The sequence below is a fragment of the Natator depressus genome, chromosome 2, assembly GCF_965152275.1.
Source record: "Natator depressus isolate rNatDep1 chromosome 2, rNatDep2.hap1, whole genome shotgun sequence".
NCBI classification, from domain to species: Eukaryota; Metazoa; Chordata; order Testudines; family Cheloniidae; genus Natator; species Natator depressus.
In genome coordinates this window covers 151,017,776-151,033,477 of record NC_134235.1, presented here as the reverse complement: position 1 = coordinate 151,033,477, position 15,702 = coordinate 151,017,776, and the positions used below count along the sequence as shown (strand labels likewise).

General features: G+C 49.6%; 1 protein-coding gene across 1 annotated transcript in view; it reads left to right on the top strand.

Moving 5' to 3' along the window:
• INVS (inversin) overlaps positions 1-15,702 on the top strand; it is a 210,119-nt gene that overhangs the window by 93,223 nt on the left and 101,194 nt on the right. Inside the window, exon 4 of the mRNA XM_074945124.1 lies at positions 6,932-7,105. Within this exon, the coding sequence (XP_074801225.1) occupies positions 6,932-7,105 (174 nt within the window). The remainder of the gene's footprint in view (positions 1-6,931; positions 7,106-15,702) is intronic.

Sequence of the window (15,702 nt, the reverse complement as noted above, 5' to 3'; positions counted from 1 at the left end):
CTTTTCATCTAATTCCATCTTAATAAAAATATGTTTTTACTTTTAACACTACCTTTAAGTTTTCATGCAGAGAATAGGATAATGGCTTTTTCCTATCCTTTTTCAGATTTCAATGTCATCTTCCTGCTACTCTCTAGATTCTTCTTTGTGTTTGTTTGTGTGTGTGTATTCAATAATGAGTGTGTATTATTGAAGGTCATAAAAATTGTATAATCAAAAAAAGTCAGTCTAGTTTTTTCTCCCCACTTCTTTGAGTTCCCTGTCCACAATTAAATTTATGCATAGCTCTGAAGGCAGTGCAAAGGTAAGGGTGGTAATACCCTGATCCCCCTAAAATAACCTTGCGATCCCCCTTTTGGGTCAGGATCCCCAATTTGAGAAACGCTTGTCTCCCCCTGGGAAATATGGGTAGTATAGGGTATAGAAAGACCAGATTTCATGGTCTATGATGTGTTTTTCATGGCCATGAATTTGGTAGGGCCCTAATTATAAACGTAGAATTAACAAGATGCACACTACACATAAGGGTCCAATCCTTTAATGTGCTGTGTGCCGTTCCCGCTCACTTCATTGGGATGTGACCTTCACAGAATGATCCAGGAGGTGCTCAGTACTTCACTGGCTCAGTTGAGAAACTGAGGCCCATTGGTGGTTCAGTGTTCTGTCACCAATTTTTCTGAGGCCTGACATACTCAGTGTACCCCAACTCACTTTTGTTATAATCTGTATATAAAAGATGTCCTGTGAGGTATCAGTGAAAAACTAATAACTCACTAAAAGAAAAGGAGTACTTGTGGCACCTTAGAGACTAACCAATTTATTTGAGCATAAGCTTTCGTGAGCTACAGCTCACTTCACAGTATGCATCCGATGAAGTGAGCTGTAGCTCACGAAAGCTTATGCTCAAATAAATTGGTTAGTCTCTAAGGTGCCACAAGTACTCCTTTTCTTTTTGCGAATACAGACTTACACGGCCGTTACTCTGAAATCTAATAACTCACTGATCATTAATTTTTTTGTGTAGTGTATGTGCGGTTAACCTACAAAGAATTATACAGGTTTCCAGACAAAGGCAATGGACTGACACCACAAGCCAGGTGTGGCCAAGGACAGCGAGCTATTCATTTGCATCGGAGATTGCAGGAAGATCATTTGGCATTGTAAAAATCACAAGCATGGGAGAAGCCAGCATCGTATCTACAACAGACAGCATGGTGTTTACACAAAGTAAGGAAAGGGAGCTTTATCTAGGGATGCACTTCAGAAAAATACAGTTTAAAGGTTTACTAGACTGTAAAGAGAAGGGGAGAGAACCCCTAAACTATTCTTCACCTGATGAGACAAAGGAAATCAAGTTCTTTGGGCTCTGTGACTAGATCCTGGCTAAGGACTAGCCAGACATGCTGGAAGAATGACTGTGGGGTGAAAACATTGGACAAAAGACTGTAGTTTGTTGAGTTGCGTTTTAGTAGCATACTTTCACTTTTCCATTTTCCATTTTCGTCCTTTTTACGTCTACTTGTATCATTTACTCCTGGGGGGATTCTGCGTGACTGCACACCTCCGCCCTCCCCCGCCAATTTCCTGTGTTTCCCTGCAGAAAAAGGCTGGGAAGCCACGACCATGGGTGCAGTTTTTTGGAGAGGGGATTGCCCCCACTCCAAACGGAGGTGAGGCATGGGAGGGGGCACACAGGGGTACATGTCACTGTGCCCCCATTCTGCAAGCAAAGAGCTTCCCAGCTGAAGGAGGCTGTGTCTCCGCTCTGCTGACTCTGTAGCTGAACGCCGCCTCCTGGGTCCTAGTGCCAGTCGTGCTGCCTTTCTGTGTGCTGGGAGCCTTCCTGTTTTCTACTCTGTGCAACAGTGACTGCCCGCGGTGGGATTGGGCGGGGGGGGGGGGGAGAGGCAGTGGGGAAGGAAGAAGGTGAAATAGGGCAGGGAGAGGGGAATGTGGGATGGGGGGGCGGTAGAGAAGAAAAGGGGATAGGGGAATCGTGGGCCCATGGTGCCCTTACTCCAGCAATATTTAGGAACGTGGGCCCGGCTCCACCAACATGTGGGCTTATATTTTTCAAAGCCGTGCTGTCCGTAGGACGGACCGGGGCAACTGCCCCAGGCCCTGTGCTTTGGGGGGGCCCCACACTTCAGGGGGACACGGGGTCCAGGGCTGCTTGGGGGGCTTAGTGGGGGACCTGGCGCCGGCAGCAGTGAGCGATCCGGCCCCAGTCCACCCAGCTCTGCCTCTTCCCGCCCCTGCTCTGCCCCCACCTCGACCCCACTCCACCCCTTCCCCCCAACCCCCACCTCTTCCCACTCCTGCTCTGCCCCCTCCCGCCCCCATTAAACCCCTTCCCTCAAGCCCCCACCCCCATCCCTCCTCTTTCCAGCTTCTGCCCCCTCCCCCGAGCAATGCCGGGAGCCGGCGGGGCAGGCTGGGGCCAGGTTGCTTGCTGCTGCCGGCGCCAGGCCCCCCACTAAGCCCCCCAGGCCACTTTGGACCCTGCGTCCCCCTGAAGCGCGGGGCCCCCTAAAGCTCAGGGCTTGGGGCAATTGGCCTGGTCTGTCCTATGGATGGGACAGCTCTGCTTGGACCCGTTCTGGGCACCACCAAAAGTTATACAAACCTAGCACCCATGGTCCTGCCGATCCTCATGTCATACACACAACCTTCTAAGGGCAACCCCCATGTACTGGGCTGGGTTTATCTGGGTAGGCTGCCTGGAAGGCCACTATGAAGTCAAGCATATGGATCTGGGACACTGTTCCCAGGAGCGCCTCAGGACTGTAATGTTCCCAGTCAACGAGGGAAATCAAATCACATTTGATTTTAGAATTTAAAATTTCATAGACATCATATTGATCATGACCCTGGACCAGAACTGGACTGGGCAGTGGTTGTTGTCAATGAGCAAAGGAGTTGTCAGTCTGCAGCTTCAGCAGCGATACTTTGAACAACTGGTGTACCCTGATGTATCTGGGCAACTGGAGCTTGATGGTCACTGAGTTGATCACCTGGCTAATCAGATACAGGCTAAACAATTTGTGACAAGGCTGGTCCATATGGTGGTGTACTGAAAACCAGACCTTTTGTCCAGCTGCAAATGTTGGACCTTTCTGGTTCTGGTGACCAGCATATTGCTTGTAGTCCTTCTTGTGGTCTCCTGTGGTCTAGCCAGAGTTTCTGCAGATATTAGAGTGCCGAGGGCTCTCATGCATGGCCTCCTGGTGCAAGCACATACTTTGCAAGAATCTACATAGGAGTGCACCATTGCTTGTATCCAGGACCACCAGAAGGAGCAGGCAATTAGGCAAAGGGTCTTGAGGTGGATGAAGTGACCTGTTATCTGGGTGGCCTGTTATCAGCTGAATCTCAAAACCTCCAGTTGGGGACATCCTGGCGGAATGTACAGGTGACCCTTGATATAGAATAAGCAGATCAGAAATGTGAGATCTTGGGAAGTGGCGGCATTCAGGAAATTGCAGGGCTTAAGGATGCATCGTGCCTCCATGCAATAGGAGTCTTGACTGGTGAGGGGACTGGCATTGATGGCCTTTTTGGGACTGGGCATTGATGGCTTTGTTCTTGACTCTGGAGTGGTAGGTAATGGTGAAGTTAAAACATGTGACAACAGGGCTCACCAGAACTGTTTTTGGTTTAGCACCTTAGCATTGCAAAGGTATTCTAGTTTTTTAAAATCTGTATACACCTGTATAGGATGCCTGGCCCCTTCCAGGTGCCACTCTTCAAAGCCGAACTTGATCACTAGACTTTTTTTCCTAGGGTTTCATGATATTCTGTTGGAGTACGCGTCCGTGAGGAGTTGACACAAGGGAGGAGTGCTGTTAGGAGCCATGTCTTTGGGTGGTATGATCCTGATGGCAGTGTTGGAGGCATCAGTCTCAATGACAGTGGGCCTCAGTGGGTTGAGGGGTGTCAAGAATGACACACTGGTGAAAGCCCTCTTGAGCTGGTTAAACACCTGTTGTGCCACCGGGGACCAGATGAAGGTGTTCTTGCATTGAAGTGCTGTCAACAGGGTTATCCAGCCCAAAAATCCAGGAAAAAAAAAATCTATAAAAGTTAGTGAACCCCAGGAAGTGTTCCAGCTTCTTGATGTTTTCAAGGGTCTGAACAGCATCCACTTTCCTGGGTCCATTTGGAGGCCCTCAGGCAACAAGATGTAGCCCAAGAACTCCATGGAGTGTTGATCAAAGCTGCACTTTTCAAATTTTGCATATAAACTATGTTGGCGGAGCCAATCCAGGACTGATCAGACATGCTAGGTATGTTGTCTTGGACTCTGGAGAAGACAAGTATGTTGTCAAGGTAAACTACGACGTACTGGTCTAGGATGTCATGGACTACACTGTTCACAGAATGCTGAAAAGTGGCAGCAGCATTTGTGAGACTGAATGGCATTAACAAGTATTCATAATGGCCACAGCAGGTTCAAACAGCTGTTTTCTATTTATCCTCTGCTCTGATCTTTGCCAGGTTGTAAACTCACAGGTCGAGCTTAGTGAGTACCTGGGTTGATTGCACGTGGCCCAACAATTCTGGGATGAGAGGGAGGGAGTACCGGTTTCTGACAGTTACTTGATTGAGGGCCCGATAGTCCATGGATAGGCACAGGTTCCCATCTTTCTTTCTGACAAAAAGAAGGGCCTTGGCAGAGGAGGTTGATAGCCCGAGTAACCCTTTGGCAAGATTCTCCTGGAGATAGAGCCACAGGGCTGCCAGTTCCAATATTGCATAGATGTGGCTGAAGGGTATCTTGGCCCCAGGTTGTAGCTTAATCGGGCAGTCATAGTCTCAGTATGCTGATAGGACGTTCACTTTTTTTTTCTAAAGACATCCAGGTATTTGTGGTACTTAGTGGGAAGAACAGAGGTTGATTCTGGTGGTGGTCTCACCTGACTCATGGCCAGGGTCAGGGGATTTCCAAGTGGTAATCCGGTCTCTGGCTGGGCTCCCTCAAATGGTATGTGCAGGCAGATGTGCTGAAAGAGTTCAGAGTGGAAACTGACAAAATGTGCATGTCATGTGTTGCCAACCATGAGATGCCAACGATTATGGGAAAGTGCGGTAAATAGATAGCTCCAAATTTTAGGATTTCTCAATGATTCTAGATAACAGTTTCCAGAGGCATGGTCTCCTGGGTCACCAGGTCTGAGGACAGGAACTAGCCATCTTATAGTCTCTATGAGGTCAGGACTTTGGCTGCACTGGCATGGCCAAGGTTTGTGCAGTGTCAGCATCCATGAAGTTGTCTGCTTCCCTGGAGTCCACAAGTGCACACTGTGGGAGAACTCATCAAGGTTCACCTGGGATGTAGAGGAGGACCTGAACTTGGAGGTGTAATGAGAGCTTGCTGTGCCTTGGGCATGCTTTTATAAGGGGATGGATGTCTAGGGACCACAACAGACAGCCGGCAAGTGCGTGGCTAGGTTCCCCTCAGGAGAAACACAAACTGTGGTGGGAATGGCATTCCCTTTCCTTGGTAGTCACATGGTGGTGGGCTGCACTGAGCTGCATGGGCCCTGGGACCAACCACTTTGAAGAGTGGCACCTGGGATGTGGCTGGGATGTGGCACTGACCCATTCCTTTCTCTATGTCACTGGTGTAGTCTGTTATCGATGCATATGGCATGATCAAAAAAGGCATCCAAATGTGTTGGGGTTTTCGTGCCAGGTAGTTCATCTTTAATTTCCTCACGCAATCCCCACTGAAACTGGTGGAGCTGTGCCTCCTCATTCCACTCCATGTCAGAGACAAGTTGTCTGAAGTGGGTGGTGTAGGAGGCAACCAATTCTTCCCCCACTGTAGTTTTTGCAGGGCTGCCACAGCAAAAAAAGTGCAGTAGGAATCATCCTGAATGATAGAAAACACCTGAAAGAAAGCATCCCAGTTCAGCAGTGTTGGCATTCCTTTTCTAGCCAGAGTCAGGCCCAATCTAATGCCTTTCCCATTAAGAGGCTAATTACAAATCCTGCCTTCGCTAAATCAGTAGATGGGACTAGGGGTGGAGCAGGAATTGCACATGGCAATGATTAAGAAACCCTCTAAATTTTTGGCAGTCTCCACTGGGTGTGGGAAGGTTGGCCCCACATCCAAGGACGCAGGTGCAGAACATTTCTAGAGTGCAGTATTCTCACCTTGGAGCCTGCTCCCCAGGAGACTACTGCACTAGTTGAGTCCGCAGCACAGCATCTGCATCTGCAGGATCTGGCTTTGCAATGAGAGCTGCAACACTTGTGCTATTGATGTAGGGAGTTCCTCCTGGGGATGGTCAACCCATTCAGACGTTTCTAGTGCCCTTGAGACATGCCAGGCATGTGATGACCCGCTGCCTCCATGTTCCTATGGGGATGACCTTCAGCATGGGCTGGTCCAGGCAAACTGTCAGGGTCCTGGGACAAGGGTCTGGGCTTGAGCAGCTCGAGGTCAGATTTCCAGGCTGAGATCCGTACCAGAGATCATAACTTCTGTTGGGGTTCTGGGTCCCGAGTGATGGTTAGAATCCAAGTCAGAGCCACAGTGGATGCTGGGAGCTCAGCATCAGAGTCAGTTATTGTAGCTCACTGGTAATCTGCATGTTGCCTGGATGCATCCTGGAACACTCTGTGGGCTTATATGGGGTCAGGGGACCAATCGGGAGCCTCCAAGGCAGCTGTCAGTTTGGAGCTTTTGGACAGGACTTCGTATAGTGTACATCTTCTGTGGTTTGTGGATCACAGGGAGTGGCTGGGTTAAGACTGCCACCAAGTGGAGCTTGCCCACCCAGGTTCAAGTCCCTGCCAGTCATTACAGCTGGCTGGTATTGCTTTGTCACCATGATACAACAATGGTGTCTTTAAATATTGTCATCTTTTGGTTTGACTAAGTTGTTAGAACTAGTTTCTTACTGTTATATTTTTCCTTATCCAGGGAAATTATCGCTTCATGAAACTTTTACTTGCTCGTAGAGCAAACTGGATGCAAAAGGATTTAGAAGAAATGACACCTTTACATTTAACTACCCGCCACAAGAGTCCCAAGTGCTTAGCTTTGTTGCTAAAATACATGGCACCAGGAGAAGTGGATACACAGGACAGAAACAAGGTAAGATACTGCTTTAGTGACAATTCTTGTAGCAGTTTTAATGCAATTCCAATTCATAAAACAGATAAATATGAAAGAAACACGTCTGTTATTTCTGTTACCTTGGCAGATACGTTTTCTGTATCTGAAACCTTTGTTCTTCTTTGTGTGCTTGCTCATATTGATTCCATTCTAGGTGTGCCCACGTGCGTGGTTGTTGGAGATTTTTGTCTTTGCTGTATCCATAAGGGTGCCACGCTCACGCACTGATATATCAGGCACTGCCAGCCCTACACCCTCTCAGTTCTTTCTTACTGCCTGTGGTGGTTAGTCAGAATGCCTTTCCTTGCATAATAAGGGCTAGTGGTTTTGTCTCTTCTGACTTTGAGCCTTAAGGCCTTGTAAATAGTTGTTTATAATAATTAGTATTAAGTAGTTGTTAAGTGTAGTTAAGAGTTAGAAGTTAGAGTCCCAGCGGGAACTTTGCCCCAGGTGGGGCGTGCCCAGTCTCCGGGGTTTAAGCCCCGCGCGGACTGTAACAGGCCTGTGCCTGTAAGTGACTCCTACAGTAGCTGCCTCAAGTACTTGGGGGAATCACATATGTAAGGACAAGTGTTGTATTTGTAAAACTTTTCAACCCAGGACTCAGAAAGGCATAGGGCTCCGCCCGGCACTGCTCCCTGTTGCTGGTGCCCAGAAAGAAAACGAAGAAGCATGGCTCCCCAGCACCAGGCAAGAAAGGCCATGGGGCATCAGGCAAAGGACCCAGTTCGGGCTGCCCTGCCACACCAGAGCCATGTGGATGTGCCTCCCTGGTCCGAGCCCTGAGCCTTTAAAGGATTCACCACCAACTCCCGGGAGCGGTAGGAGACCCAAACTTCTGACGGCATTGATGCCTTCCCAAGGTCCCCCAGCGCTGAGAGAGCAGAGTCCTCCGCTTGCACCGCGCGTGCCACAGGAAGCAGCAAAGGCTCCCTACAAGGACAAGTCAGCCGCTAAGACCCCTCAGGGGGCAGTGGAGCGCCACTGAGACATGGCGGTGCTCTCCGCCTCCACGCCGCAGATCTCCAGCATCGCAGCCCACATCCTCTGGGGCTCGCCCTCGGTCACTGGCACCGCGATCGCCTTGGGGGAGGCACCTAATCGACCTAGATCGCCTTGGGGGAGGCACCAGTCTCTGTTCCACCTGTACCATTCGCCCTCTCAGCAATTGCCTTCTCAGCGCAGATCTTGGTTACCTGCCCCATGGGAGCACTCCCCGTCGTGATTCTGGTCCCCCCAGCACCGGTCCCCTGGATACTAGCACCGATCCTTCCACTCCAAACACCAGTCTCCAGCAACGACTGTCTGCAGGCAGATACAGGCATCGACAGCCCTGCCATGGTCACTGGAAGGGGATTCCTCCAGCACAGAAGGGCAGTTCAGCCCCTCACCAAGACAGCACTGGCACAAATGGGCACCTGAGCCTGCGTCGATGTCTACGGTGCCGCCTTGGCAGCATGTTCAGTGGCATTACTGAAGCACCTGGGGCATGCCGGTGATGATGATGCCCTCTTGGCACCACTCACCTGCTGCTGCCTCGGAGCAACAGCTGGCGGCACCGGGCTCGGTGCATCAGACCCTCTCAGAGGTCAGGGTAGAGGAGACAGCGCCTACCCCCAAACTCCTCTTCCCCATGGGGGATGAAGCCCCAGAGCCTCCCCCGGCGGTACAGTCATCATTCTCATCCCCGGACAGTGTGGTCACGCGACCATTGAGGGCCAGGCCACCGGATGATTTTAAGGAACATCAAGCCCTGTTTCGACAAGCGGCCGAGAACTTGCGCCTAGAGGTGGAGGAGATGGCCAAGCAGGTGGACACTTTGTTCAATGTCCTCTCAGCCTCTACCCTGGCATGTGTTGCACTACCAATGCATGACGGAGTCCTGAAAATTACCAAGGCCTCTAGCAAACCCCGTCGTCCATCCCTCGCACCTCCAAAAGGGCCAAAAAAAAGTACTTCATCCCAGCCAAAAGGTTCGAGTACCTTTATACCCACCCACCTTTGGGCTCGCTGGTTGTCTCTGCAGTCAATGAAAGGGACAAATGGGGCACACTAGTTCAACTCCCAAAAATAAAGAGGCCCAAAGATTGGACCTTTTTGGGAGAAAAGTTTATTCAACAGCCAGCCTGCAGGTCCAGGTGGTGAACCATCAGGCTCTCTTGGGCAGATACAATTTTAATGTCTGGGACTCCCTTCCTAACTTCAAGGAGTTCCTTACTCAGGGTCTGGCCCAGGAATTCAGCACCCTGGTGGAGGAGGGCACCATAGTGGCAATGTGCTCTCTCCAGATGGCATGGGATGCGGGCATACTCGGTGGCTAGGGTCAAGTCGGTGGTGGTCATGAGGCGCAGCTCCTGGCTTCAGACTGCCAGCCTGTCCCAAGAGATGCACACCTCTAGCCAGGACCTCCCATTCACTGGGAACGGTCTCTTTGGAAGAGACTGATGCGAAGCTGCATGGATTAAAGGAGACTTGGGTCACCCTTTGCTTGCTGGGTACGCATACGCTGCAGTCTGCAGAGAAACAGTTCCAGCTGTCCCCGCCACCAAGGCCTTGGCAGCCTCATCAAGGGCCTGCAAGGAGAAGTGATGGAGACATGAGCTTTAGTTGTCGCTGCCCTTCCTCCTCCCACTCACCCGCGCAGCCTGACCCAGTGAAACATCCCAGGGGCCAGAAGCACTCATTTTGAAGATGTGCTTAAGAGTGACGCCCCAATCAATTCCCCAGATCCACCTTGTTCTTTCCTTGACCGTCTTCATCCCTACCTTTCGGCCTCGTTACGGGTCTCCACAGACCGCTGGGTGCTGGACATAGTATCTTGGGGCTATAACCTGCAATTTTCAGCCGCCCCTCCCTCCCACCTCCCTCTTCGAGCAACTCCTCGTCCAAGAGGTCGAGAACCTCCTGCTCCTGGAGGCGATGGAGGAGGTCCCTCGGGGCATGAAAGGAAAAGGGTTCTATTCCCGCTACTTCCTAATCCCAAAAGCAAAAGTGGGCCTCAGACCATTCTTGACCTGCGTCGCTTCAACAAGTCTCTCAGAAAGTTGAAGTTTCGCATGGTCTCCCTGGCCTCCATCATCCCCTCTCTGGATCCAGGAGACTTCGACTTAAAGGTATACCGCCTTCGACTTAAAGGATGCTTATTTCCATATTCTAAGGTCACAGAGTTTTCCTCCATTTCATAGTGGGTGGACGCCATTTTCAATTCACAGCGCTGCCCTTTGGCCTCTCATTGGCCCTGAGGGTGTTCACAAAATTTATGGCACCAGTGGTTGCTTACCTCAGATGTCGAGGGGTCCGGGTCTTCCCGTATCTCGAAACTGGCTCATCAAGGGCCGGTCTTGGGAGCAAGTGCAAAGGACCCTCAATCTGGTGCGTTCCACCTGTCGTAACCTGGGCCTGTTAATAAATGAGAAAAAACAACACTTTAATTCTTGTGCAGTGAATAGAGTTCATTGGAATGGTTCTTGACTCCAAGCAAGGCAAAGTCTTCCTTCCAGAAGTGCATTTTCAGGCTATGTCAGACCTGATCTCCCATGTAAAGAACCACCCGCTAACCATGGCTCATACCTGCCTGTGGCTGTTGGCCACATAGCCACATGTACGTACATGGTCAGCCATGCTTGGCTCCAACTCCGGCCTCTGCAAGCGTGGCTGGCGTTGGTCTACGTCCCCAGCAGGCATGACCTACACGGGGTAGTTAGGGTGCCGGATCACATCAGGCATCCCTGGATTGGTGGTTGGAGCCTGGATCAGTGTTGGAGGGAGTACCCTTTGAGACCCCGTCCCCGTTGCTGACCCTGGTCTCCGATGCTTTGGACCTGGGCTGGGGAGCCCACCTGGGCGACTTGAGCACTCAGGGCCTCTGGTTACTGGACGATCTGGCTCTCCACATCAACATCAGGGAGCTCAGTGCGGTTCGCTTGGCCTCCCAGGCTTTCTTGCCCCACCTGACGGGCAAGGTGGTGCAGGTCCTGATGGACAATACCCGTATGGTGTATTACATCAACAAGCATGATGGTGCCTTTGGCCCTATGTGAAGAAGCTCCCCGCCTTTGGGATTTTTGTGAGTGGGATGTGTCATAAATATAAAGAGAAGGGTAACCACCTTTCTGTATACAGTGCTATAAAATCCCTCCTGGCCAGAGGCAACATCCTGTTACCTGTAAAGGGTTAAGAAGCTCAGCTAACCTGGCTGGCACCTGACCCAAAGGACCAATAAGGGGACAAGATACTTTCAAATCTTGGCAGGGGGGAGGCTTTTGTTTGTGCTCTTTGTTTACGTGGTTGTTCTCTCTTGGGACTGAGAGAGGCCAGACAGAAATCCATCTTCTCCAACCCATCCTAATCCAAGTCTCCAATATTGCAACCAGGATAGGTAAGCCAGGATTAGTAAAGCGGATTAGTTTATCTTTTGTTTTATGTGAATTTTCCCTGTTCTAAGAGGGAGGTTTATTCCTGTTTTCTGTAACTTTAAGGTTTTGCCCAGAGGGGGATCCTCTGTGTTTTGAATCTGAATACCCTGTAAAGTATTTTCCATCCTGATTTTACAGAGATGATTTTTACCTTTCTTTTTTTTTTAAATAAAATCCTTTTAAGAACCTGACTGATTTTTCCATTGTTCCAAGATCCAGGGGTTTGGGTCTTTGATGATTTTGTAACAAATCCGTTAGGATATTATTCTCAAGCCTCCCCAAGAAAGGGGGTGTGTAGGGCTTGCGGGGATATTTTAGGGGAAGACGTCTCCAAGTGGGCTCTTTCCCTGTTCTTTGTTTAAAACGCTTGGTGGTGGCAGCATACTGTTCAAGGACAAGGCAAAGTTTGTACCTTGGGGAAGTTTTTAACCTAAGCTGGTAAGAATAAGCTTAGGGGGGTCTTTCATGCAGGTCCCCACATCTGTACCCTAGAGTTCAGAGTGGGGAAGGAACCCTGACAGGATGTCATTCATCTGATAGCCTGCCTGGAGCCAGAAATGTTCCGGATCACTTTGGCAAATCACCTCAGGAGGACTTTCTCATTTCACCATGAGTGATCGCTCCATCTGGAGGTGGTCAGCATAATCTTCCAGAGATGGGGGACTCCCTAGGTGGACCTGTTCATGTATAGGCAGAACAGAAAATGCCACGTGTTCCGTTCAATCCGTGGGATGGACAGGGGCTCCCTGTCAGATGCCTTTCTCATTCCTCAGTTAGGGGCACCAATGTATGCCTTCCTGCCAGTGCCATTGATTTACAGGGTCCTTGTGAAGATCAAGCAAGACAGGGCGAGAATTATCCTAATAGTCTTCACATGGCCTCACCAGCACTGGTTCGGCACATTGCTGAGCCTTTCGGTAGGCACCCTGCTGCAGTTGCCCCTCTGGTCAGATCTGCTGTCCAAGAACCACTGCAGCCTTTTGCACCCAACCCTGGCGGTGCTGCACTTGGTGCTTGGCTACTGCATGACTAAGCGTGGACAAACAGTCATGCTCAGCCCGTGTTCAGCAGGTCTTCCTGGGTATCAGGAAACACTCCACCAGAGCGACTTAGCTGGCCAAATGGAAAAGGTTCATGTGCTGGGCCTTGGAACAACATATTCGGGCCAAGCAGGCCCGGTTGCATGAGATCCTGGATTATCTGCTGCACCTCAAACTCCAAGGTTTGTCCCTGTCATCGATCAAGGTTCACCTGGCCACTATCTCTACTTTCCATCCCCCGTTCCAAGGCAGGTTGATCTTTGCTCATGACATGACGGCACGGTTTTTGAAAGGTCCGGAGCATCTCTACCCGGATGTCCGAGATCCCATCCGTCCAGGATCTGAATCTCATGCTGTCGAGGCTCATGGGGGCTCCCTTCGAGGCTCTGGCTTCCTGCCGTCTCCTGCTTCTCTTCTGGAAGGTTTCATTCCTGGCTGTGATAACATCGGCTTGCAGGGTGTCTGAGAGCAGGGCACTTACTTCGGAACCACCCTATATGGTCTTCTACAAGGATAAGGTCCAGCTTCGCCCGCACCCGACGTTTCTGGCCAAGGTAATTTCCTAGTTTTACACTGGCCAGGACACATACTTACCCGTCTTCTTTCCAAAGCCTCATCATCATCTGAGGAGTGCAGGCTACACTGGACATCAGGAGAGCGCTGTCCTTCTACGTAGATAGTACAATGCCGTTCCATGAGTCAACGCAAGTGTTTGTTGCGGTGGCAGACAGAATGAAAGGTTGCCCAGTGTCTGCTCAGAGGATTTCATCCTGGATCACAGCCTGCATCCGATACTGCTATGAGCTGGTGAAGGTGTCTCCACCAACGATCGTGACGACACACTTGACTAGGGCACAAGCATCATCAGCGGTCTTCCTGGCACAGGTATCAATCCAAGAGATCTGTTGGGCCGCTACCTGGTTGTCTGTCCACACGTTTATGTCTCATTATGCGCTTACCCAGCAAGCTTGAGACAACACTGACTTAGGCAGAGAAGTTCTGCAAGCTGCAAGACAGTGAACTCCGAGCCCACCTCCATTGATACTGCTTGTGAATCACCTAGAATGGAATCAACATGAGCAAGCACTTGAAGAAGAAAAACCAGTCACCTACCTTTCGTAACTGTTTTTCTTTGAGACGTGTTGCTCATGTCCATTCCATTACCCTCCCTCCTACCCCTCTGTCGGAGTTGCCAGCAAGAAGGAACTGAGAGGGCATAGGGCTGGTGGCACCTGATATAGCAACACATGAGTGTGACACTCAGGGGGGCGCCACAGCTGACCCTACGGATACCGCTAAGGCAAAAATCTCCAACGACCGTGTGCATGGGCACAAGCACACCTAGAATGGAATGGACATGGGCAGCACATCTCAAAGAACAACAGTTTTGAAAGGTAGGTAACTGGGTTTTTTGCTTTCACAAAATAAGCTTGGTACAGTATGTGACAAATTTGCTCCTTTGCTTTGGTGAGTCCTGCGCTTATTGGCAGATTTGCTCACCTCAGAGATTCACGGCAGCCCTCAGTTTGGTCACTTTTGCTTGTGGCTCAAACCTGCCGTTCACTCAGTTAACCTCATCAGTGGCCAGCATGGGAAAAAGGAAGGAGAACAATCCCCGCAGTCTCTGCTGATCCACCTACTGGGTCGGGGGGATAGGCCAGAGACCTTCCCCGCAGATGGGACCCACAGTCCAGGTCAACTCCTCTTGTACCAACTCGGGGGAAGAGGTGGGGGGAACCCGGGTCCGCCCTCTACTCCGGGTCCCAGCCCAGGGCACTGTGGAACACAGCTGTCTACAGTGTTTCGTGTAACACCTGTGCGACAGCTACAACTCCCTGGGCTACTTCCCCATGGCCTCCTCCCAACACCTTCTTTATCCTCACCACAGGACCTTCCTCCTGATGCCAGATAGCGTTTGTACTCCTCAGTCCTCCAGCAGCACGCCCTCCCACTCTCAGCTCCTTGCACACCTCCCGCTGACTGAAGTGAGGTCCTTTTTAAATCAGGTGCCTGATTAGCCTGCATGTCTTAATTGATTCTAGCAGCTTCTTAATTGGCTCCAGGTGCCCTAATTAGCCTGCTTGCCTTAATTTGTTCCAGCAAGTTCCTGATTGTTCTGGAACTGCCCCTGTTACCTTACCCAGGGAAAAGGGACCTGCTTGAATTTGGGGCTAATATATCTCCATTCGATCACTCTCCTGTAGCCATCTGGCCCGACCCTGTCACAAGTAATGATCTGTAACAATGGTACAATAATGATCTGTAACAATATATTTGTTATTTCCAGACAGGATTTATGTAAAATGGATTTAAGGTTGAGGATATGTATCAGTTATTTGGAATAAGCTACATTATTGAGATATTGAAATTATCGCCAAACCAAGCATTATAAACCCAGGAAACTATCAGTTCAGGTTCAATTTAAAAGAAATCCAAACATGTTAAGGTATGGAAGTGCACAGTTAAGACACCCAGACAACCTTAACTGTAAGAAGCTCTTCAAACTTTCCACATAGTTAAAACTCACTGAAATCTTGTGCAAAACCTACCTTTGAATATTTGGGGGAGTTAATAGTCATTTCCCCCCCACTCCCATTATTCTTCAAAACTGAATGTTTCTCCATTAGCAGAAATCGTAACTCTGCCCTGTAGTGACACCATGAAGGGGAAAAAAAGAGAAAAACATTTATCTTTAACAATCAATGTACGTTAATCAGGGTCCACAAACATCAAAACTGTTACATTGTTTGGATAGTTTTAATCCTAGTAAAACCCCTGAATAAGCATTTTTCATTTATGCAGTTGGCAAAGCTGAGAGCTGATGATGTGATAATTGAGGCTACAAATGTACCTTAATTGTGAGCTCAACTGTAAAAAGTACATGAAATTTCATCAGATGTCACAATAATCTGTAATAACAAATGTTGATAGGAAAAAGTGTGAAAGGAAGAGAGAGACTTAATTAGTCCAAAGTAAAAGGTCTACTGATATGACTCAAGGGCTGTTTTAAGATCATACTTGGTAAACAAGAGACGGGTGGAACAGAAATCAATAAACCAAAATTGATGTGTTGGAAACTAGTCCTAATTCGTGGACAAAATAATGAGGGGATGAGTTATTC